Source organism: Rhyacophila brunnea, unplaced genomic scaffold (genome assembly GCF_057557595.1).
Source record: "Rhyacophila brunnea isolate RB1 unplaced genomic scaffold, BYU_Rbru_1.0 scaffold_20, whole genome shotgun sequence".
In the NCBI taxonomy this organism is placed as follows: Eukaryota; Metazoa; Arthropoda; class Insecta; order Trichoptera; family Rhyacophilidae; genus Rhyacophila; species Rhyacophila brunnea.
The window spans coordinates 34,776,927-34,803,866 of NW_028232860.1; the positions used below are offsets into that span (position 1 = coordinate 34,776,927).

Genomic DNA, 26,940 nt, shown 5'->3' on the forward strand with positions numbered 1-26,940 from the left:
ATATTTTATATAATAAGGCATGACTAGAATATATATATAATCTAAATATTTAATAAACATGGATGCTCAGGGTCTGAGAATCGAGGAAATGCACTGTTTCGTTAACAATTATGTTATGAATATAAAATATGAGACAATGAATGCTATAGTGACCTAACCCATATTTCTTCATAGTTCCTTTATACTGGTCATCTTCAAGTTACAACAGTGTTGCCATCTTTTTCTATGCTGATTATAGTACAAAGGCGTAAAAATTATAGTATTTCAGAAAAATATATAGTACAGGAACATTTTTCATCTTGAATCCTTTAAAATTATAGTATTTTGGTATATTTGGCGTAAAATTATAGTATTTTACATTTTTCGCAGAATTAAAATTATAGTATTGTACTATAATTATAGTACGGTTGGCATCACTGAGTTACAAGGTTTAATTATTATTGATAGTTAAATTTCGACAGAAATATCAGATAAGATATAATATCACAATGCTCGGAATATACATATAATACGGTACAAATTAATTGTTTAGTTTAATTCCCGCAATATATAACATCTTTGAATACTTTTGTCTCTAAATATAATTTTTGGAGTTAGGCCAATATAGTACTCATGACTTAAATTAAAAATAATTGACATTAATTATTATAAATCAATATAACATTTCACTACTTCAATATTACAAAGTTGTATGTTACATTTATTTGTACATAAGAAAGTTGTATGTTTTTTAGGTTACCAGTAGTTGGGTGATATGATTGTAATATCATCACTTTGGAGGCGAATAGACCTATTCCACATTTATAAAATATGGATATATAAAAGTTTGAAGTCTTACTAAACACATATTATCTTTTTTTGTGTATTATAATCATGGGCCCCACATCCTGAAGCGGGCCCCCAGGCTAGGATCTTTTGCCGGCCCCCTACCTATCGCTAAAAATAAAGGCAATGTGACACTCTACAGTAGTATTTTTCTAATGGTGTACGCGATAAAATTAATGTGTACCTATATTCAGTGTTTATTTGTATATTTTAATACATCCATTTGAATTATGGAGTTGTCGAGCATCGATACACAATTAAAATTGTATCGTATTTCACTTATTTGGCCGACTCGCCACACTGGGCCCCTCCTGAGCCCGGGCCCCCAGACTAGAGCTCTGTCAGCCCCCCTCTTGTGGGGGCCATGATTATAATATAAACGAATTTCACTTAGGTCTCTTCACCACCATAAAATTAGGTTTCTATTGAGTCGTTTGGTAAAATAAAACTGTACCACAAAGCCGACAATATTATATGTTGAAGGATAACTCCATTTTATCTGATAATACAGTCCTCAAATTCTGTATTATCCTTTTCTTCAACAATTTAGAACAATGTAATGATTTCTCCATAGACATCACATTTTTAGAATATTACAAGAGTAACATAGAACCTTGTTGTATTGAGCAGCGATTTACACAATATTTTTCTATATTTAAATAAAATGTAACGATAGTGACTAATGTATGATCTATTTGATTATGCATGTAAAATACATATAACTAATGTAATATTATATCGGTATAAACATAATATGGATAGATAATTTCACTAAACCACAACCCACAGTATTAAAAATCAATAAAAATATTCTGTTTTTGGTAACTTATTTATCTACCATACTTATGATAAAAATAACAGACTCATCGGAAAGTAATAAAAGAATACATTTAAGTCATAATAGCCTCAGATCGATGGTACCCAGTCTATATTTAGATTTTTTTTAATTCTTACAATTTGAATAAGATAATTAAAAAAAAAAATTGATTTAACTTTTGTACTTTTTCATTTGAGTCATTCTTATACGGGTTTCGTCTTTCGGCTTCTTCAGGCACTATTCACACTCACAAATGACAAATTCACAGTGAATATGGAGAAAAATTTATTACTATTTATAAACCAAATTAATACATTAAAAAATTGGGATAACATTATTATTGCTAAAATTCCAATCTCAAGTGTTCGTATATTAACATACCAATTATTATTTCATTCAACAAGCCTATTAAAATGTCATTACTAATAAGCAACGGAATGACATAGGTAAAGTATTGGAAATTTTATAAACGTTACGCGAGTGCAGAACTACAAGGTTCTAAGTGTTTATTTTTGTTTTCTCAAAATTAAACACTTAGAACCTTGTAGTATTAAGTTCCCGATTAAGTAATAGAATAAAAAAAAAATGGAAAAGTACAAAACTTAAAACAATTAGAATTTAAATTCAAGTCCACCATGTCAATAGTATTAATTTTACAGAAAGATTTCACAACCAAACCATACATTTATAAAGCAAAAAAATAATGAAGCTATGTGAGATATTTAATTTGCTGTAAATTCAAAAGCTCAGTGAGACTTTTCGTAGAAATTTTAAAAAGAGCTAAATTTTTTCCTTACAGTCTTGAATAGACTTTTAATTTAATTATCTACATCAAACTATTAACTAATTCCAAAAAATTTTTCTTCCCATTGCATAAGGGCATTGAGTAGAGGTTGACTCACCAGAGCAGACTTATTCCAACTACATAACACCCGTTATTTTTCTCCGTACGAGATAACATCTCTTTGTGTTACTTATATTTTCACAATAGGAGAGGGCAATGCCAGTAATTACTAAATTATCTGTCACTATGACAATTGACTAACCTAAAAAATGATAGTGCATACACAATGCACAAGATATTTTATTTAACAGTTTAACCAAGAAACAGGTAAATATATTTTAAATAATCAGCTGATGCAATGCCGTCATTTTGTTCTAGTCATTGTAATATGAAGGAGTTGAATCGGATGGATTATGATATACCATAATATATTATGTAGTGTCAAAATATGAATATAATTCCACATAATAACGTTGATTCCAAATGCAGTACCATTTTAATTTTGCGAGTGCAGAACTATAAGGTTCTAAGTGTTTATTTTTGGCGAAACAAAAGTAACAATGTGACAGCTTAGAATACTACTTCATTGTTATGTTTGTTTTGTCAAAAATAAACACTTACAACCTTGTAGTATTAAAGTCGCGATTTGTTGAAAATATTATGTTGCATAATGACATTGATTACTCCAAAAATGTTTAACTAGACCAGTTAACGCGGCCATCGGATGTGACATTATCAAACGCTATTTTTTACATCTAAATTCTTGGGATATATTTATCTTGATTTTTAATGATTTCGGAGTTAAGAATTACGTTGGAATAGATCTGCTCGACTGATTGATTGTGGTAGTGGTTCAAGTAAAGCAGAGTCACTTTTCAGAGATTAAAACAATCATAGCCAACCTTTAATTAGAAGACGGCACATAAAGAAGAAGGACATTTTTAGCCATTCGCTCAACTCATTGGTCCATGTTCTGAATACAAACACACATAAAAAACAGCATGTGTATTTGATTCAGTCACGGAATTCGAACAGGTTAGACCTTCTGTTCACTATTTATTCAAAATTAGTTTGGCGAATTATTATTGATATATATCATTGCTTACAAAGAAAGAAAAAATATAGAATATGTGCGGAATATAGTAAAAATATATTATATTATAGATTAAATCATGCTATTTTAACATTTAATTTATAATCAGGTATCAGGAAGGTTTCAAAGATAATTTATATTTATGTATAAGCAATTAGGTATATTATTATTTATTTTGTGTTGTGACATTACCAAGATATGTTATATCAAGTTTAACATGTCCATATTGTTAATTTAAAACTATGATGTGACATTATGCTAAAAGCGGTATTCACGCTTGAGCTAAAGCAATTTGGTTCAGTGAATTTGTCTCTTAATTTTAATTAAAATAAATAATAATAATTCAATGTTACCAATGGTAAACAGTAAGCCTCGTTAAACGAACATGGTTAATTCGAAACTCGCTGTAAATCGAAATATTCGCTAAAATTCATAAAATCTATTAATAGCGATTTCCATTGATTCAATAAATGAACTACAATAATCACCATTGATATTATTAATCTGAAAGAAATTGTATCAGAAATGGAAACAATGTTGTACATTTTGTATTTCGTAATTCAATTTATTTTTCAATTTTCGATTCCATCGATTTCGAATTAACGGCGTTTTACTGTAATTGGAAAAAAATAAAGAAGAAAATGAGTCTTTATTAAGCATATAAGAAGAAGCTTAGAATAGAATGGATGGAAGATATTTTGTACATAATTAAAATTTGGAAATACATAATAGTAATAAAATTATACAGTAATACCTCAATTGTATTCGATTTATAAACATTAAATATAACGTTAATTTCGATACCTTGGTGGTGAACTAAACTATTCCACACTCGTAATTTTCAGAGATAAGAGAGTTTAAAAAAACTATGTCTTAATAAACATTTTTACACAATGAAAACCACTATAAATAATCTTTTCAAACACCACAGATCTTTTCACTATAGTATAATTTATTTATTTTTCGATTTGCGAAATAAAATATATTTTATATATTACGTATAGTAGCTTAGTTCATCGCCAAAGTGATGATGTGTGTAGTAGTAATCAATTCCATTATCAGGTTCATTCCAGTAAATATTGTCAATGGTTTTTCTTGTGTCCTGCGCATTTTTGATTTGAATTATATTCCCGCAAGCCCAAACGCTGACCAAACAAGACCTCGTTGCTAAACTTTGGTAATTGCTTCATGGTCAGACCTTTACTACTCGGAATGTTGACAACTGATGGACAATTGGAATAAACGGTACGAACCTGGATTCTAAAAATAGTACACACTCATCATTCTTGATTTTAAAGTTACACAGCAACTGTGATTATATATTATGAAGATTTTTAGATAAGTCAATTATTGTAGCCTGATAATGACATACTTAATGTCATTTAACAAATTTATGTTTGTCATTTTTATGCCACAAATTTTAGGGGACAAAAGTTTAATGACTCATTTGTTGAGTAATCTAGGTAACTTTATACTGACGAGTGGTTTATCCCCCCCCCCCCCCACTTCAGCATCTTAACACTGTATTCCCTCCCATTCAAAACATGCAACAGTCGAACGCGTTGACACAATGCTTTCCGTCCGCAAGCGACGTGACGTGAACGCCAGCATAAAGAATACGGACTCTACTGCTGTCATATTTCTTTTGTTTGTTTTTATGGCCACTATGACATACACACTAATTATTGAGGTATTACTATGAAAGAACATCACAAATTTTGTTTAAAAAAACATACATATTATTATCATAAAAAGTGTATAAAAATGGTCTTGCAAAAGTCTTTAGACTGGAAATGGTAAGAAAATAAACCTATGTTAATCTCTATATGAAAAATAGCATGCTTCAGAATAAAATATCAATTGGTCTTTCAATGGAAAGATATTACATACATATTAAAAATACAATAAATTGTTGTCATATTTTTTAGTTATGCAAACTAAAAATAATCAAGTATAAAATATAATTCTACAATGTAATAAGCAGTGTTTTTTTTCTGTGACTAAGTACACCGTTTTTTAAAGACGGTTTGATTTTGAAACTAAAAAAATACCATTAAAATTAGATAGATTGAAGAAATCCTTCTTCTGCTAGATGAAGGCTTCTGTGGTTTCGCTGAAGCAAGTTCCAAGTTTGTTGTTAGTGCCATTTTTCAATGTAACATCAACATACTGTTCCTCTGAGACCTAGAGTCCTTTGTTTGCTTCATATTCATATGTTAAGACTCCCATCTCTATATAAGGAGATTTTCTTCAACATATTTGGTTAAAATACATGAATTTGTTGATGAACATATTTTTCTAGAAAAAAAACACTGTTTATAAGTATCAGAAATGTGAGCGACGTGTTTCTTGAATTTAATAGCGAATACGTAATCCATAAACTAAATCAAGTACTGTTTTGATAATACGACTAAAGATGTTTAAAACTTCCGTTTTTGGCAGTGTAAATTGAGAACTTACATTTACATAAAATAATAATAACCAGAGACAAAAACGATTGTGTCAAGTATTACCAATTGTATTTTTGTCATAGAGTTTTTATCAATGTCATTATTAATAGACAATTTCCAATATCCGCCAATGTTGCTCACAATCAAATTTGGTGATTGGTGATTTACGTTTTAAATTTAGAACATATTAAACACTTTTAAACAGTTTATTTGACATTGGGTGTATTTAGTGTTCATATTAATTATTGATATGGCAGATATTGGAAATAGACAATTCATTTATAAAATTAAATTTGACATATTTTTTCATATCGCCTATCACTAAAATATATTGTAAAAGTAAATTCAATTTTTGTGATTATTAAAAATAATAGCTTCATAAGATTTCATGTGGTAATATTGTGTATGAAGCTATTGTACTCTATTTTATTAATATCTAAAACATTTTGCTTTTGAAGCTTCTATATAATTAATATAAAATTAGCACGAAGGTTTAATTAAATTTATCTATGATCACTTGGTATTCATCACAGATGTACATAAAAAATATTTCTATCAAAAATTGTGTTTGTAGATTGAGTTAATCCATTATATTATTAGTATCATAAGAAATTTTGAAGAACATCACAAATGTAAATGTCACGTTGGTTGATTATTTTAGATTTTCAGTTCGATATATAGACATCTATGAAATCTTACATAATACACCCACGATGGCCGTGCGGCTAAGCGTCAGCCTATAACGTCGTGGGTTCCAGGTTCGAATCCTTGTTTCCTATTGTTTATCTTCCTATTGTTATCCTATATGGAAATATCCGAGCCATTTATATCACTGAATGGCCTCAGACAAGGTGACGCTCTGGCATGCCTTCTTTTCAATATTGCGCTAGAAAAGGCGATACGGGATGCAAAGATTGATGCCCGTGGCAGCGGCACAATATTTACTAAGCCTGTGCAGCTGCTGGCGTATGCCGATGATATCGACATCATTGCCATATCAGAATTGGCGCTGAAAAAGGCATTCACAGCACTAGAAGCCTCTGCCAAAAGAATGGGTTTACAAATAAACGAGGCAAAAACTAAATACATGCCTGTCTATCTCACACCACGAGAAATCGTACCAAAGTTAGATATTGGTGCATACAAGTTTGATACGGTCGACAGTTTCATATACCTTGGATCTCTTGTAACTCGACATAATGATATTACAGAAGAAATCAACAAGAGAATCATGTCTGCGAATAAATGCTACTTTGGCCTGTTAAGACATTTTAAGTCCCGCATACTATTTCGCCGAACTAAAAGCACTCTTTACATGACACTTGTAAAGCCAGTGCTCACCTACGCATCGGAAACCTGGACATTAACTCTGCGAAATGAACGAGCCGTCAACATCTTTGAAAGAAAAATTCTCCGCCGTATATATATGGACCGATCAAGGATGGCACCAATTGGAGGAGAAGATATAATGCTGAGCTCTACGGGCTTTACAAAGATTGCAGCGCAGTTCAATCAATTAAGATTGGGAGACTGCGATGGCTAGGTCATGTGCACCGTATGAATGACAATGAACCGGCAAAGAGAGTGATGTCCAGCAATCCAATAGGACGTAGAAGAAGAGGGAGGCCAAAGATTCGCTGGTTGGATGGAGCTGCCAGTGACTGCCGTATTCTGGGGGTACCAAATTGGAAAGCGGCCACACTGGATAGGGACAGGTGGAGGGAGCTGTTGGAGGAGGCCAGAACCCACACCGGGTTGTCGCGCCCCTGATGATGATGTTATCCTATTATTTCCTATTGTTATATTATTTTTTCAATTTGTGTATGAGTCAGAGTATGGACATAGTAGGTTGAGTGACTTTTGTCATTCAACAGTATGTACATGAGAACACGGCATAAGGGTTAATAAAAAAAGCCAATGCGTTATTACTGTTAATATAATATTCATATTAAATAATTTACCCATGATGGCTGCGCGGCTTAAGCGTCGGCCTATAGCGTCATGGGTCCCAGGTTTGAATCCTGGGTCTGACAAGCACGCATATTGTTTTTCAATTTGTGTATGAGTCAGAGTACGGACCTAGTAGGTTGAGCAAGTGGCTGACATCCATTTCTTGTAAAACAATAAAAAAAACTGTTAATACATACCACTCTGTGGAGGCCCATATGATCTTATTAGGATCGGACATGGTCGAAAAAGAAAAAAAAATTAAATAATTTTTATGTACATGGTGAATATCAAGTGATAGTTAGATGTCAAAATTGTCAAGCATATAAATGCTGAATTTCTTGAAAAGATTGGTGTGAAAAACTTGTAAATTATATTTCAAATGAAATCAGAAAGTGACGTAAGTCCAAAAGCTTCGAAGTGAAATAAACATTTTCAATGTTTAGCCTCGGTTAGTGAAATACCATTACTGGTTCTGCAAACCTAGCCTCGTTTGAATAGGCGTAGACGGCTCTTCCATTGGAGTTTCGGTGAAAAGACTCGAAGATAAGTTCAAAGCGACCAGCAGACAGCAGAGGAGTAACGGCCCAAAGATGGCGCCCTCAGCTCCGAGACAGAATATTCCGCCGGCGATGGCGAGGCCAGTAAAATAAGGATGACCACCGCTGGAAAAAATATTACAATCAATATGGGAAAGACCAAACAGAAGATAAACTGATTTTTTTATAACATCCAATCAATACCTCTGCTACTAAAGTCACTTATTGTTGTAAGACTCAATGGGTTGCGTGAATGGTTAACAACTATTAGTCGTTGGAACTGCAACAACTGTTACGATAACCTTCACTCTATGGAGACCCATATGCCCTGCTCAGAAAAGACAATGGTGATTAATCTATTAATAATACATTAAAATCACCATTTTGCTTTTAAGCAGAGTGCATGGGGCTCCACAGAGTGGGGGTTATATTATTCATTAGACCATATCCGATCCTAACAAGATCATATCGTCGGTGTTTTGTAAAAAGGGCGAATCGACCAAAATGCTATTTTACAGGAGGAGGATTTTTAACTATTGACATTTATTTGTTTATGACCTGTGGATGATTATAAATATCTAACAAGTTCATAATAAAGCTTAGAAAGAATACTGACATTATAATAGGCATTATTATATAATATTTTAAAAGGCCTAATATGTCACATTCGCTTTTTATTTTGTAATTTTAATTAATTTAATTTTAGTCGATTATCGTTTTTAAGTACTTTCCTGTGGAGATACAAATTTGCCGTGTTTACACAACAAAGCTAGTGGGGCACATATTGTATTTTCATTAAAATCTCGATTTCGCCAAAATGGTTGATTCGCCTTTTTTACAAAACACCGATGATATAGGCTTCCACAGAGTGGAGGATTGTATCAACTGACTTTTGTTTTTACAAGAAATGGATGTTAGCCACTTGCTCAACCTATTAGGTCCATATTTTGACTCCTGACTGAAATTGAAAAACAAAATTTGTATTTTCTGGATCCAGGATTCGAACCTGGGACCCACGACATTATAAGCCGACGCGTAAGCTGCTCGGCCATCGCCATCGGGTTATATTAACAGCAGTTTTTTTTCGAGAAATAGTTGCTCGACATTCGCTCAACCCATTGAGTTATTGCACTGTATCAAATGCACATTAAAAAACAACATCTTTTTGACAAACTGTGGCTTCGTATTTATAAAAAGACAGCTTCTTTACCAACTAGGTCAGCATGGTTGCAAAAGTATATAATAACTATTATATGTATACCTATAGAGAGGGTGAAAGTGATAAAATTTAGATTGAACAAAAGTACCTAATATTTACTCGGGTATATAATATGACACAATATTCAAAAACAGATGGTAATATTTTTAAACAACTTATATAGAAAGAAAAAGAATAAATGCAATTTGTTACAAGATAACAAATTATCTATCTTTTCATATTTTTTAAACAAAATGGGATGGTTCCTTTCTGCTTAATACCAACCAATTATAGATTTATTCATATGGACACTGTATAAAAATAGTCTGTTCAACTCACTTCTTGATTTCCTTGTAGATAATGGTGTCTACATACGATGCGGGTGCAAATTGACACACAGCCAAGAGAATAGCCAGGAATGGACTGCCTTGTGCCAACCACAAGTCCAGAACAGCTGGAATGCACGCCAAATATGTCCCCAGGAACGGAACAGCAGCCAAGATGGCAGCCAGAGCTAATAATTGGAAGAAACAGAGAAAAATATTATCCAACCTGCCGAAGCAATGGCAATTTTGCTTTGCGAAGTTGTGTATTTGATTAAAAATGACTGTAATTTTGATAATTTTTGTTAATTAATAATACCTATTTAATAGTGACAAAGAGAATAATTATAAAATTGGTAATGATAAAACAATTAAGTACCCACCTATATTACAACTTGAAAAATATTTTTAGCAAGCATTTAACATTATACTCGAGAACCGCAAATTGTGCAAATGACTACAGTTGGTTATTATTTGCTATACAGCGGCTCTCGTGGTGCAGTGCCTAAGGTGCTGGCCTTCCATCTGGGAGCTACGGGTTCGATCCTAGGTGAGGTCAAAAAATATTTACATAATCTAATATGTAAATTCCTCAAGCCTGGGAGTTTTGCCTCTGTAATTGGGCCTGTTATGGTGTTTAACAAAGAAACAAATAAATAAATAAATAAAGTATTAAATGAAATTATTGGGCGCTTGAACGTAAATTGATTTTATTTTTGCAATAAAATTCGCGGCGTGCAAGGTACCAACCACCATACATACACCTACCGGAAAGTAAAAAGGTTAAGTATGGCTCTCACTTTTTTTTAAACCGTTTTGCTACTCATATTAAATATGAACCATAATTTTGACTCCTTTGGTCTAAGAGTTTGCCGTTCCTGACCTAGTGTATAATTATCAAAGTTGGTTCTTTCTTTGCATGTTTCTAGCAAATGGGACTCTTATTCTTATTAATTTATAATGAGGACTACACAGCGGGTAATAAGTGATGTAACAAAATGCATTATTACAAACCTGAAGGCAGGTAAACGATTTTCGCTCCGAATAGATTATGAATCAGCCATGTCCACAGTCCGTAGAATATGGCCATCTTTAGGGTTGCTTTGAAAACTCCGTTCACTGCGTCAGTCAATGCCAGACCAAACCGAGATCCATTATTGGGCGAAAGGTCAGATATCAATTCAATGGGTTTGTATAGTGCTGAACTCGAATTAAGCAAGTAGAATAATGTGGTGAAGAATACAACCTGAAATAAACCGTTGTGCCAATCAGTATTGTTACTTATATGATGCATACATGGGGCTTAAAAGAGTCCCCGCTTTGCGAGTGTGGTGAGATTAAGATCTGCATGGAATCAAGCAACTTGTATGCATTCCACGAGGACTTTGAGCCATACGTCCAGGCCCGGTCTTAGTGCAATTGTACCGATTGAGCCTCGCACCTTCGAATTATAGGCTGTTGCATATTTGATGCTTTGTTGGCTCCGATGACTTGTTATGTGGCTAGTTTTGCGATTTCATTTTCTGATTTATATCTCAATATTTTTTGTTACACAATGGACTAAAAAATACCAATCGGTGGGATGGGTGAGCTTGTTTGTTGTTCACCATACAGTTTCTCAAATGTCGGAATGAAACTAGGCACTGTTACCTCATCTCCCATTCCACATTGAATTTTGTAAGAAAGGTACAGATCGGTGACTGGTCTATTCTGGCAAGGAAATGGAGGAAAACGAAGTCATACACGATTTCAACTCAGTAGATATGTAATGTCTTCAATAAGTGAACAGCAGTATGCTATGTAATTTTCTGGCACTATGTTGAAGAGCTGATTATTATGGTGCCGAAAATCAAATAGTTACATACATACAGTATAACCTCGTTTTTACGTGCCCGGAATTCACGTTTTCCCGGCAATTGCGTGTCATTTTTTTAGTTCCAATGTATTTCAGTACATTCAATGCCCTGCGTGTAATTTTTTTAGTTCCAATGTATTTCAGTACATTCAATACCCGCATTTACGTTTTTCTTTCCCGTGATTTACGTCGGAAATATTCAAAATATGCGAGTTACGCGCGCTTGACAATGATTGGGTCGTGACATTCGAACGGCGTAAGGTGTTTGGAGGGAAAACTCCGTGTCTTTAGAACAGCGCACGGTGATTCGTCGGCGAGCGGCGCTGTGATTGGCCCAAGTTCGGCGCAAAACAAGGTGATTCGTCGCCATCTTTTCTTTTGGCATTGTGTTTGTGTTTTGTATATACTCCGTCTGTCATTATTCTGTCATCAGTCTTACAAGTTACAAGTTCGCGGTTTATCGGATATTTAATGAGGTTCATCGAGGGTTTAAAAACCTACTTTACAAGCTTTGCTGATATCCAAGATGACACTTTTAAATGTTTATATAGTCTTGAAAGAGAATTACATAACAAAAAAACAAAAATGCAACAAACTAATATACATGATTTTTTTAATAAAAAATAAAAAATTTAAATTGAATGTTGTTTTTTAATAAAACGTTATTTTTTTAGAAACATAAAATTTAAATGTTCTTTTTTTCAATACTCCCCTTTTACATTTTCCTCCAATTAGGTTTTTTTTTCATTCCCTTAAAAAACGTAAAATAGGGGTTATAGTGTATTATGATTAAGCATTTAGCCGCATGATAATAATACTTAATGTAAATAAAAAGGAATGCAAACGTACCAAGCCTAAGACAAAATTTAACACAGCCGTACTTCCTCCGAGCAAAACAGATGTGATAGCCGACACCGAGCCGAGAACCAGGGTTATGTTTCCTTTCAGAAGCGACCACAGCGAATCCAGGAGTGCCAATAGGGTCCCAATATTCTGTTTTGCAAAATTCACCAGGCCGCTCGTGTTGAACATTTCTGCGAAAATTTTTGCATTCTAATAATATTTACTTGCGATCCATGTACAGGTATTCTATTCAAAATTTCAAATATATTTACACGAAACAAACATTACAAATTATAAGTTTCTGTGTTTTTATTTCACAATAATCCATATCTTTCTGACGCGTCTCGCACATGCCTCTCCTCCCAGCTAAGAGGTATTTTCAAAGATGAAGACACCAGAACTACCTCTGAACGATTTGTGTTTTATCCAATTTCGCGGTAATATGTATTTATCTGTTCACGTGAATAAGTTAAAATATATAAAATAAAGCACTACTAGGATGTGAAACAATAATGCCGTCACATTTTGGAACATACATCAGTTCCTGTCTTTTACATTTTCTAGACCATGATGTAGTTTGTACTTGTGTGTATTTTTAGCATCAATAATTAAATAATTTGTCGCCATATAAACTGTTTAGCTAAGTATATATTGAGTCGCCCATTTCCAAAAATCATCTAGTCCAGTTTTAACCAAAAATGAACTGAATATGCAATCTTATTCCTTATTCATTATTCTATAAAAAAATCCAAAAACCAGTCAGTATAACGGTTGAAAAACATCGTCCACTTTCAAAATGCATCTTGTCCGTCTGCAGGCCTATTCTAACATATCACTTAATATCCAAAAAGAGTTGATTGTGAAAAATGTATTCTGGCGATTAATTATGCAAAAAAGTTAACCGTCTGAACTGTCAAAAGGTGATATCTTTTAACAGCCCTTTTCTTGGCCGTGCTAACATTGAGAATGTGACAGAGTACATCAATTTTACATATTGAGAGTTGAGAAGCAAGATTCGACTATTGTACTGCAAGAGCAATGACATGACTAATAAAATTGTAGCTTATGTTGATATGTCTAATGTGTCAATACAAAATTCTTGTGTTTGGCTCATTACCGACTAGATGGCGCTGGTTCGGCTTTATCTGTTTAGACGATAAGACCGAATCTTATCCGCTTGGGTTCGGCAGCATATGAACATATCCGAATTTGACTGGTATGTTTACTAACCTAAATTTTCGCCGTATTATGAATTAGAGATAGCCGCCCATAACTGTTTTGTTTATAGAATACCTTCCATGTTAATTTGGACCAATGAAAATAACGGAAACGTGCTGAAGTGATAACCGACTAGACTTGCTGGTGGCCGTTATCAAATATAACTTTTCCATTGTTACAGAGTGAGTATTTTGAAACTTTCACTCAGTACGGGAAAGTATATCATGTTCTGCAAAACTTTCTCTGTAATTGATATGTTCGAATACACGTGTGCTTATACAGCCATTTTATATATTTTTATTTCTTTGCTTTTACCATAGATTACAATACGTAAGTATGTTGTTTCAAATTGTCAACTTAAAACTAGATAGTAGATATTGAATCGGAAATTAAAGAATAGTATGTACCGGGCGTTTTGGTGATGTCATCCATGAATGACCTCCACGATTGTTCTATTGCCGCAGCGTTGACCTGTGGCCCCATCGTGTTGCTGTCCGACATCCATGTTTGATAAATTCGATCCCATAACTCCAACAATTGCTTCTCCAGTTTTGCGCTCTTCTCCGAATCAGTATCTTTCAAAACACCTTTAATCTAAAAAAATAATAGTAAGATAAACCTCCAAACCAATTGCAACAGCCATAAAGTGTTTTATAAGTTAAACATATTATTCCTTACACTGCTTTTACACTTTTACACTGCACTGTTTCACCAATTATATTATTTAGTGTTGCAATATTTAAAACCATATCTACGACGGCAATAATATGGGCAGAGTGCGCTAGATCGGTCACGTACATATAATGGGAGAGGAGTTGCTCTTCTTTCCTTTTTTTGTTTCTCCATTTTAACACTAACAGGCTCTGTGGCGTAGTAGCAGCAGTGAAATAATCACAGAAATACCCGGCTTCGATAAAAATCACATTAACGTATTGCAACCTCACCAGTAATCAAATCCAAAGCCTTTGGATGAAAAGCCAGTACCTTACGCATTGGACTACGAGGCCTAACAGCAAGATATGCTATGTATGCATCCTCTGAGGGCCAGGACAAACAAAACCGAGATGGCTGGAATACACTATGGGCAGTTGGAAAGTGGAGATACTGGATCAGCAAGGATAGAGAATGATTTTGGAGAATGCCAAGACCCATCAAGAGTTTCAGTGCCAAAAATTATAGTAAGGAGGGTAGGTTACTGCTGGAGTATGACGTATAGCAAAATTCAGTGCATCAGTATGGCTTCCATGGACCATAATATCCTGTTTACACGTGCATGGATTTACTGTTGACGGTAAGTATTATCGTGGCCATAAAAAGAAAATGTATGGGTAAACATGTATTATCCTGCAGTTGGCAAGATTGCATGCATAAATCAAAAAAGTTTGGAAGCTTCTGAATTTTCATACGACAATAGGATTTTTTCAATCTGCGCCTGCGCAGTAGAACGATAGTGGCGAACCTGCCGGCAAAAATATAAACTATGAACGAATTTTCAGGTTGACTGATTTTCACTACCTGTCAAATAGTACGAAATAGTATCATTAAATGACAACATCGCGTCTCACTCACTCTTAAAGAATGAATTGGAGAGAAAGTCAGTACTTTTGCGTGTAAACAGTCGTAAACAATGTCACGATAGTTTAAAATACTCACTATTGCTGCCCGTAAATTCATGCACGTGTACAGGCGTTAAAAGAGCGACGAAAATTAAAGTTAAATAATTGAGTAGGTATTAAAGTAAAATTATTATGTACTATTTGACAATTGCAAAAATAACCAGTGCCTAATTCTACAAAATTTTCAAAAAGTTCTAAATTCTACAAAAAAGTTAACGTAATCACAGAATGAAGTAACAAAAGCATTTAACAGACAACAGACTCATGTGAAAAATCATAATTCTCAACTTGGTAACGTAACAATAATTAAATTTCAACTTACAGCGTTAGAGAGGCCTTCTCTGCCGTATATGTAGGCATTGTCAAGCAGAGAATCAACAGTATCATCCCAACCCGGAGGTAGTAGCTGCCGCATTTCGGGATTGTTCACAATTGTCCTGTTAATCAAGCTGCCCGTGAGTTGAACAACTGTGATTCCCTCAGAGTATATCTACAAGTCCAAAATGTATTATTGTTGAATATGATCAAATCATTGATAATCAATTATTTTAAAAAAATGCTCAGCAGAGCTTTAACATTGAAAGTATTACAAACCTGGACACCCATGAATATGGGGGCACATGTGAGAAATAATATAAGCCCTACGATGACGAGCACTGTGGACACGGAATCGATCGATGCTTTAGCTGCCTCGATAAAACTGGTTTCTACCTTATTCATAATTTTAAATATGCCTTTTGCGTGAGCAGGTATTATTGCAGAATATCTAAAAGAAACAATTTATTAATTATTATGAATCTTGATACATATGCAAGTATATTTAGAAAGAGTTTGCACTATATTTAATTATATGACCTTTCTTTACAACATTTTCTAGCTATGCTAGATTGAACTGGTAACTATTAAATTAACATTTTCTGTATAAACAACATTTTTTTGTAAATACGAAAGAAAATGGTGGCTTTTTATGGTGTTTTACTTTCGTTACTTACTTACATACTGTTATTTAAGATTCTGTGTGATAATGTTCATCTAAATAATGAAGGTTCATTGAAAAAAGAACTTCTGTTAATCTTGAAAGATTAATGCAAGGCGTTTTGTTCTCAGTCCTCATCATATGTGTAAGGCTTATACCCCGTTTACACGTGCATAGATTCACTGCTGACAGTACATATTATCGCGGCCATAACAAGAAAATGCACATGTAAACATGTATTATCGTTCAAATTGCATTGATCAAAAAAGGTCAGAAGCATCTGAATTTTTACACGATAATTGGAACTCGATATCTGCGACTGCGCAGTAGAACGATAGTGGCGAACCTGCTGGGAAAATTATGAACTATACCGCGCAGAGCATTTAGATGTTTACCAATTATCACAACCTATCAAACAGCTCCATACAATGACAACAACGCGTCTCACTTACGCTTGAGATTGGCGAGCGAAGGTTGAATTTACAAACTATTGGTGCTAGTAAATCCATGCACGTGTACAAGCTTTATTAGAACAATCACATAAAATCGCAAAAGCATTAAATACGAAAGTAAATAATGAAGTTTGTCAGGAATAAAAACACCTTGCATAAGCGTAAAACAACTTGCGTAGTACAGTGAATCAACATTATTAAATTAAGAATGTTTAGATGAACAATCACAACATAGCGACAGCATGCCATCCCTACATTATAACGATTTGCCAAAACAAACTGCCATGTTTCAAATAATTATGTTTGCTATTGTTACAAATTCAACAACACCAAAAATGTTGTGGAATTGTTTTCAAGTGTTGTAATACAAAAAACTCATAAAACAATCCAGTCATTTTCAAACAATTAACCAGATGTATGCCACAAGCTCTACAATTCCGTGCACGCAAGGCTGGACATGGACGTGTATACATGCTGTACTCATTGTTATACCTCCAGTCGATTGTTTTAAATAATTTAATATATTGTACATACACTGCCATCTCTTGGAATCATGGTGAAATACTTAACCGAAATACAAGTCTTTATGATATTATACTTTTATGTATGATATATAAATGTATAATATTATATATTATGGTCTATGTAAGTTTAATACCGCGTATGAGCCAATATGTTCAAAATACGTATTTTTGGCACTCTCAGTTAAATGGCACAAGCCGCAATGATTGGTACATTCAAATTTTGAAATTGACCAATAGACTATACTTGCTTTCGGTTAAAATCAATACCGCGCATGAATTATCCATACTAAAGAATCAAGCAAGACCACGTATATCCCTAGATCCAATACAGCGGACGAGCGGAGAGTTGCGGCAATACCACGTAACGTCCAACTGATTTACAAAATAATCCTATGGCAATTAATTTGCACAGACGCATATGATAGTAAAAATATATTTTCTAATATAAAACAGGAAGACACAATAAACTACATTTAAATTTATCTTTTTTATTGACGAAATTGAAAAGTTTTTTTCCCTCCTTACATTTTGAAAAATGGTTCTTCCGCGGTATTGAACTTACATAGACGATATGTAGTATTTTAAAATGAGAAAATCATAGTTCAGATTATCCATGTTTTTCGTTTATCCGTGCCGCCTGTACCCACCATTAGCCCGGATAATCGGGAGTCTACTGCATTTACAAATTCGCAGCTATTTGCTTTAATGGGTTTTAATAATGTGAACAATGAATGAAAAGATAAGAATTTCCATACATTTATCTAATTTATCATAATATTAACAGTAGCAAAATTGTATCATTCATACCTTACGTTCCACCAAGTGGAAATATAGTTCACAGCATCCGTCAGATACTTTTCAAGAAACAGCCAAACTCCAAAAAATTTCCCAACAGTCTTTATGATAAATATGGCAAACACAATCAGAATTAGAGGCCAGATCCAAGTGTGTTTCCACAACAGCATTGCGGCGCATGCCCAAAGCAGGAATTTAAAACAGAGGGTGCTCTCGAACTCTTCATTACCTACTTCAACACTGCTGATAGCTTTCATACCCGACTTTTTATCGGAGCTCATAGCCTTTCTCTGTAAAGCTGCCACGATATGGCTTTCGATTGCGGACCTGGTCTCCAGAGATGACAACGGAAGAGAGGAAAGAGTTCTTGTCTTAAATGCTGCACGAGCCCTCGTCGGTACATCAACACCGTCTAATTCACGTATTTTACTCAGCGGAGGAGATAACTCATCTACAGATTGGCTATGAGTGAACTCAGCTTTACTGGGTTCTTCAACGGAAACATTTTCCTCCTTGATTTCTTCGCTGACAAGAGAGTCCTTAAACTTCTGGGAATGTTGCTTGTTTATTATTGTCCATTTTGCAGCTTCAAATATCGATATATCTTTACCTAAAACCAAAGTCCACAAGAAATCCTAAGGTAACATATGAAGAAGACATCTGTTTTATCAATCATAACTAAGCAATCGGGGTATTGTTATTAGATATTTGCTATTACAATTTTTTTTATTCAACGAATAATTCATAAAATTTGAGAATGTAACGTAATTTGGAAACACCTTAAAAAATATATCACTAATGTGCTTTACCAATTTTGCTATCTTCGCCCTACTTAATTAATGTGAAATTAACTAATAGTCATGCAACTAAAGCTTTACAAATTTTGCTAATATTGGCAAATCGCTTTTGGGGTTTAATCAAAGTATGAATAATAGGTAGAAAGGTGTCAGATTCTAGTAGCAGTGCAGGTGACTCATTTAGGTGTTGGTATCGTTACTTTCAAATGGCACTAACACCGTTCCAAAGTGATTTCGTCATGGCTGCAGTGCTAGAAGGATCTATCCTTCGTCTGCATACCTTGATTATTTATATTAGTCAGTGTCAGGATCTCTCCAAGTTTTACTCTTAATGTATTTGTATTTTCTTTTCAAGATTTTTTCTGATAAGAATGATCTTGAGGTGTTTCTAAATTATGTATAAACTGTTTTATCAAAAAAAATCTCGACTATCGAGGTCCGGATAACCAAGGTTCTATGCACACAACAGATAATAAATAAAATACCGATAGGCTATATTCAATACGCCGCACGTTGAAGCAGGGTTTTTGAATGTGTGAGTGTCCTACAAAAATGAAGCACGCATTATGCACGTGCAATAGTGTGTGTAATACACCAACATTAAATGAGCGTAAATGCATAAACCGAGAGCAGTTTTCAGTATTCGAAGTACAACGTATTCTTGACACGTGTGTAAGTTTAACTCGGATTATTCCTTACCCGAGACGGTTACCTGATATCGCCTTACCCATTGGGTATTTCAGTTCCCATTATTTTAGTTCCCTGGTTCTATGGTACACTTGTTTAGTCCATTCATTTAATTGGTTTCTAAATTAAAAACCACCATTTTTCTCTCTCTGTGGATAAAATACATATTTACGCAAATTAATTAATTAATACATGAAATTCTTACCGGCGTTTTTCATCGAGTTGTATATTTCGAAAACCTCCACGGCAAAACCAAGAACTGCCAAAATTTGTAGAGCTATAAACGTCAATGTTTGGAATGGGCCACTGATGTGGGCTATATATCCACTGCAACACAACCACACAATCAGCGACATCTTCCTGAAAAACGATTCCCTCTCCGGATTCCACATCATGTGAACCGTTATGAAATATGCAATCGCAAGAGTCGAGATCTAGAAAGAAAATAATACAATATTTTATAATATACGTTCCCACTGTATATTATAAAGCTGTTTTAGACTTAGAAACGCTTTTTCTTCAAGATGAACTGCCGGCTGAGTAGTTCTTGTCACATGTCATTTATTGGTTATAACTCATCATTGTTCTGCATCTGGTCCAAATATTTCCATCTCAATTGTTTATTTTGTATGCATATTCGTACCATAAAAAATATTTGGTAATTATGCCGCAGATGCCCGCATGAGCTTTTATATTTTTTTTTACGAAAACAGTTTATTCCATGTAGACAATAACTATATTAAATACCCTTTTCTGTTGGCGCAGATGCTTTACATACATTTCGATGCATTTATTATCACACACTAAGATTATATGACGTTATATTAGGTTGGGGTAGGTTAGGTTAGGTTGGGTTTGGTTTAAAAAGAAAGCCAGTGCCATCTGCGGCACATTTACCAAATATTCCTATGGCACAATATTTTTTCAATTGTCGAAGATATTTTTATTTGGCAATATATCGAAAAAAAATTAGGCCGTAAATTGAAATTGCAAGATATTATCAAAAAGGACTATAATATAACACTATAGCGAAAATAATACATAACATGTGACTTTATAGTGATGTGGCCATCTTAGTTCAATGTGTAAATCAATGTCTATATCGTCGCCGTAGATGTCAAGGGAGCCAGTCCACAAAATCATATTGTTGAGAAACAGGCACTCAAAGATTTTATGTGACAAAGAAAAGTAACATTTTTTTATAGAACTTTTTTTGTTTTTAAGATATAACGGTGAAACTGTCAACATAGAATATACTTTGTGGTGTTATCTTTGTATTATTTTGTACAAATAACTAAAAATAATAGTACGAGGGTGGGTCAATAAGTCCTTAGAAAAGACGACAGGTGGCGCGACTAGTACTGTAAGCGGTTTGTTTTCATGCAGCGGCACTACCGATTCAGTATGCTGCGAAGTTTCAATCAGATTGGTCGGGTTGTTGTGTGTTTCTCGTACATTTAAAAAAAAAAATTGCTTGTTTACAAAAATGGAGAAAATTGAGTTTAGAGCTGTTATTAAACATTTTAATATAAAAGGGTTAACAGCAAAGGAAATAAAAAATGAGTTGGATTTAGTTCACGGCACATCTGCTCCTTCACTTGCAACTATTTATAACTGGTTAAATGAATTTAAACGTGGTCGTACATTAACAAAGGATGAACCACGCTCAGGACGTCCTGTAGAGGTGACTACACCAGAAATGATCAATAAAATCCACGATATGGTGTTAAGTGACCGAAGATTAAAGTTGAGTGAGATAATTGAGGTTACAGGGATCTCAAAAGGTAGCGTCATTTCTATTTTACATGACAAATTGGGCATGAAAAAAATTTCTGCAAGATGGGTGCCGCGTTTGCTCACAGTCGACAATAAACGCAATAGGGTAGTGGCCTCTAAAGCCCTGTTGTCGCTCATGCAACGCAATCCGGATGAATTTTTTCGTCGCTTTGTGACTGTAGATGAAACATGGATACACCACTATACTCCCGAGACGAAAGAACAGTCAAAGCAGTGGATTGCGAAAGGCGAACCATGTCCAAAGAAGGCGAAAACCGTAAAATCAGCTGGTAAGGTTATGGCTACTGTATTTTGGGATGCACGTGGAATTATTTTCGTTGACTATTTGGAAAAAGGAAAAACAGGGGATTATTATGCATCTTTATTGGACCAGCTAAAAAACAAAATTGAAGAAAAACGGCCTCATTTAAACAGGAAAAAAATCCTCTTTCATCAGGACAATGCCCGTGTTCACACATGTTTACGATCAATGGCTAAAAGTGAAGAATTGAAGTTCGAATTGGTCGACCACCCACCGTATTCGCCAGATTTAGCCCCCAGTGACTTTTTCCTTTTCCCAAACTTAAAAAAATGGCTAAGTGGACAACGTTTTTTTTCAAATGAAGAAGTCATCGATCGGACAAATGCTTATTTTGAGGACCTTCCGAAAACTTATTTTTCTGACGGTTTAAAAAAAATTGAGAAACGTCTAACCAAGTGTATTGAGCTCCAAGGAGATTATGTTGAGAAATAAAAAAAAAAAAAAAACTGTTTTAATGCTTTTTTCTAAGGAATTATTGACCCACCCTCGTATCTTAGAAGTTATGTGTGTTATATCTCTTGACCACTGAATATTGAAATGTACAAAAAATGTAGTCAAAAGAGTTTTGTGGCTTAAATCCATTGACCACTGTATCTTTGATGATTTTAAAATGCTTTTGTGTACTTTACTCATTTTCGCCAAATTTGTGGCTTACCTCTCTTGACATCTACGGCGACGATATTTGATCATTCAATCTTCCAGTTCACTTCAACTTTTTAAATCTAGTTATAACACCGAGTAGTTTTGCGCATGCTTTAGGTTGAAAGTGTGTTACGCACCCCGTCGACTGTCTACACTTGTACGTCAAATAGTTTTAAATTTTTTACGGGAAGCAGTGTTGTCATATTTTTATAATGCTGATTTTAATACAAAGATGTAAAAAATATAGTATTTTGAAAAAACTTTAGTACACAAAACATTTCTCATTTTGAATCCTTCAAAGTTATAATAGTTTTGGCTTATTTGGCGTAAAATTATAGTAGAATGTACGATTATACATTTTCAACACTGTGACAAGTGTTGGTGTTGAGGTTAGCGAAAAATGGTCATTTTGAAACCGGTTTTAAGTAAGCAATGCACAGGCTATGCATGCACTATGATGCATTTATCTGGTGAATGAAAAAATTGCCCAAATTCAGGCAGGGCGAAAGGCACTGGTTTCTCATCTGGTTCCTGGTGAAGTCACAAGATCTATGTGATTTTATCAACGCCTGGATGTGTCTGTGATTGTTTCACTGCTACTACGCCGCTGTCATTACAAATATATGTGTATAAACTGAAACATTATTATAACCATAGAGATTCTATCGCTGCAAATAAAAAATTTATAAGTTACTTACAATATAAGTGTTGCAAACTTTCAGTAGCATAGCAACAAATATGTTAAGATATTTGGCTATGTTCCATACGAAAACAAAGGACTCCCAAGGAAACCAATTGTAGAACCAGATAACTCCAAGCACTGATAGAATTAGGCAGCCGACCACCTAAACGGAAACAAAAATAACAGTCAAAATAACATTTTAATGAATAGTCGTTTCACAGTGGCAGACGTAAGTTGCAGGTTTCAATTCCGTGTCCAGCAAATTTGTAATATTTTTTCATGTGGTCATGTGGTTAAAATAAATATAATATCATTATGTTCATAAATAAACTACCTGAGTAAGTGAGCCTAAACACTTTTTTTCGGTTAGCCACAGTCTACCTCCTTCCAACAGACAGGAACACTTCGCCACTGTCTCATAAAAAGTTTTCTAATAATATAACCTCTGCTTGTAGAGACTCAATTAAGTGCTCTAAATACCTTTATTTAAAACACAAAAATCGATTTTTTTTTTTTTTTTGACCATGTCCGATCCTAATAGGATCATATGGGCCTCCACAGAGTAGAGGTTTGTATTAACAGATTTTGTTTTTTTACGAGAAATGGATGTCAGCCACTTGCTCAACCTATTAGGTCCATACCCTGACTCACACACAAACTGAAAAACAATATGTGTACTTGCCAGACCCACAGCGTGATAGTCCAACGCTTATGCCGCTCGGTACCCAACATTATTGCAATTTGATAAACATTTCATGTAAGAACTACTTTGTCATAATTAAGTAGGACGCCCGTAGCTTAATTAGTAAAGCACATTGGCTCAAATTCAGTGTACGGGTTCAAGTTCCGTTGGTCGTCGTATTTTTTTCAAAAAGGTATATCTTTGAGGCGAAAAAAAAAAGGCGATCAAATTATGTGTATTCAATATAAAAGAATGTTACATTCTCAGATTTTGTGAATTATTCGTTGAATTTTGAATTTAATTTATAGTTCATTTCCACTTGTGCATTTGAGTAGGCGACGTATTATGAATCATTTTGCATCAATCACTAGTATTATAGCAGTAGCGAAGGATGGAGGTAGACTGTTAAGATCCACCATAAATAGTGCACATTAAACTTTGTTAGTCGTACGTATTTGTTTTTATTGAACCAAGACTACAATTCGAGTGCTTAAAGTCAGACAACGTTATCTATTTTTGAGATAACGTTATTTTACATTTACGGCTACATAATAGTCAAACAACGTTATGTCAATCTTGTCTAATTTCTTATTAAATCGTCAGTAAAGTTTAACGCTAACTACATAAGTTACCCTTATTTTCATATTTTTTTAAAACTATCCCTATAAATTTTAACATCATCATAAGCAAGATAAATGTACAATACACAATAAATTATAAAATATTAACATTAGGTTTTAAATAAACATTAACCTTGTTGAGTTACAAGAATCTAAAATAACGATTTTTGGCTCTCCTGTAAAGTTGCACTTTTGTAGATAGTGTTGTTTGACACTAAGCCCTCGAATTTATAGATGTTGTTTGTAATCTGTAAATAAATTTGAATAAAAACAAATTCGTATGGCTAACAAAATTTGGAGTGCACTATTTATGGCGGATCTTAACAGCCTACCTCCACCCTTCGCCACTGGTATACAGTCTTAACGCTTTCGCTGCTGAATAGATAATGAGATTTTAATTGCCCCCTTTAAAATGCACGTTAATTACATCGATCGGCCGCCTGGTCATTACGCACCGTGTGCGTCTTCCGCGTCCAAAGTATTAATTATAGGTCCAAAAAATTACAGCTTCAGCGAATTTGCCTCCCCCGGGTCGAACTTTACGTCACTCTTTTCCTGCCCACTATAGTCATGACAAGTGCAAATTCAATCTGGCCAAAGTGATCTTTGAGGGTCATGTGAAAATTACCTGCCCATGTGAATATAATATAATTAAAATGCATTAAAAACGCTAAATTGTAGAAAATAATTACCTTATAATATTTGTGTATTGCTTCTCCGATAAGTTTTGAGACATTGTTGATAATGTCTATAGGAATAATAAATGTGCCTAAAATGAATGGTGTGTTCGACGTTTCCAGTTTACAAAACCAATTGTTCATTTTTGCCGCTATCGAATATTTGATAGGGTGCAAGAGAGACCCTACCAACAATGCCCATAGAAGAGGTTTGAAAAACGGCTCTAATATCAAAAACAGGGCGTATCCTGCGGCACAACATATAAATAGCAAGAGCAAAGCGACTGCATTGTAAAGAGCATGCTTCACAGGCTTTTCATGGCCCTGTGGAAGGCCTCTTATTATATGTACAAAACTGTTTAAATTAGCCCCAAAATTTTGACTACTATGCATATTTAAAAATAGTTTATAATCTCTTTAATAATAAAATGAATTGAACAACATCGTAAAGCATGACAAACGTCACAATGACAGCTGGAACTAGAGCCGTCAAAAAAGTATCAATACTTTTTAACCAATATCAATACTTTCCTTTCAATACCAATACCGGTATAGATACTTTCATTGGATGCCAATACGAATATTTTACAGTTTTTTTCAAAAAAATATCTCTCTCAAAAAAGTATCATTTGATACTGATACTTTCAAGACATACATATCGATACTTTGATTCTTTGTTATCGATACCTTTCGTCCGATATGATACCGGTGTCAATACTTTATTTCGGTATAATAGCGATATCAGCTATTGATACTTTTCTTTCAATATGTCGGCCCTAGCTGTGACACATTCATGACGTTGCCATATAAATGACAAAATAAAATATTTTTAGAAAATATATCTCTGACCAAAAATTAATCCTTTCAAGGCTGTTAGGTATATTAAAATAAATTTTAAACTGCACACATCCAAAGAGGTTGAAAGGTGTTCTTTAGATAAATTCATACCTCCTAAATTTTTTATATTAAAATAGTACTTGATAAATCCAAGATGTTTTTTTAATTGAAATGGTAGCCACAGAAATTTTATATTCTCTAACTTGGCAGCTTTGAAACATAGCGACAAAATTAAGATAATAGCCAGTTTTTACGTTATCTGTTACCTATACAGTCGAACTTGGTTATTACGAGGAAGATGGGACCGACTGAATTTGCTTGTTATAAACATTACTCATTATATCGTTATATAACATATTACGCGCCACGTTCTATTTAAGCATTGAACATAAAAAATCTGAAAACCATCGTTAAAATCCCCAAAACAAGCATGGCATTCATAAACTACAAAAGAAGTTGTTTATTGCAATGAAGTGCTGAGCCGCCGGCGCTGGTAGGTACCAACTGACCTCACAAAGCTTGGATTATTTTACATGCAATTTCAACCATATGCGTGGACACTTTTTCAATGTTGTCGGCGAAAACACCAATTAGGTACTTAGACACTTAACTAGTGTCATAAACGTAATCCGATCCCGGCATCGGTCTAGTTAACTGCCCGGTCGGATTTTATTGCTTAGGGTCGAAAATGTTATTTTTAAACGATCGACACATTAACAGTTTTGCTCGGTATGCCCGAGAAGTAGCTCATTATAAAAATGAATAAATGTATGGAGAAAATCATAAACTAAAATAATGTCAACGAATGTTTCCTCATTATATCCGAGATTAATAACTACGTTCGACTGTATATGATTAGTAGACTTGAAGTTATCTAGTTTATTATTTCCTTTGGTAACCTTCAGTGTTAGAACAGAGTGGTCGAGTGGGCGGCGGGGCAGCAGCGGCGTGCGAAGCTCAAAC

General features: G+C 34.2%; 2 protein-coding genes across 2 annotated transcripts in view; one reads left to right on the plus strand and one right to left on the minus strand.

The window, feature by feature from the left end:
- beta-Man (beta-mannosidase) overlaps positions 1-10,615 on the plus strand; it is a 43,824-nt gene extending 33,209 nt beyond the window's left edge. The window contains exon 13 of the mRNA XM_085948179.1: positions 10,011-10,615. The gene's annotated coding sequence lies outside the window, so the exon portion shown is untranslated. The remainder of the gene's footprint in view (positions 1-10,010) is intronic.
- Positions 7,789-25,622, minus strand: LOC147071586 (transmembrane protein 245). The gene is made up of 11 exons (XM_085948180.1): positions 25,156-25,622; positions 23,178-23,324; positions 19,945-20,173; positions 18,268-18,865; positions 16,103-16,274; positions 15,831-15,998; positions 14,300-14,486; positions 12,681-12,865; positions 10,991-11,222; positions 9,993-10,167; positions 7,789-8,581 (listed from the first exon to the last, which is right to left on the minus strand). The coding sequence occupies exons 1-11, from the start codon at positions 25,531-25,533 to the stop codon at positions 8,383-8,385; spliced, it is 2,670 nt and encodes an 889-aa protein (XP_085804306.1). The 5' UTR covers positions 25,534-25,622; the 3' UTR covers positions 7,789-8,382.
- Positions 25,623-26,940: the final 1,318 nt, after the last annotated feature.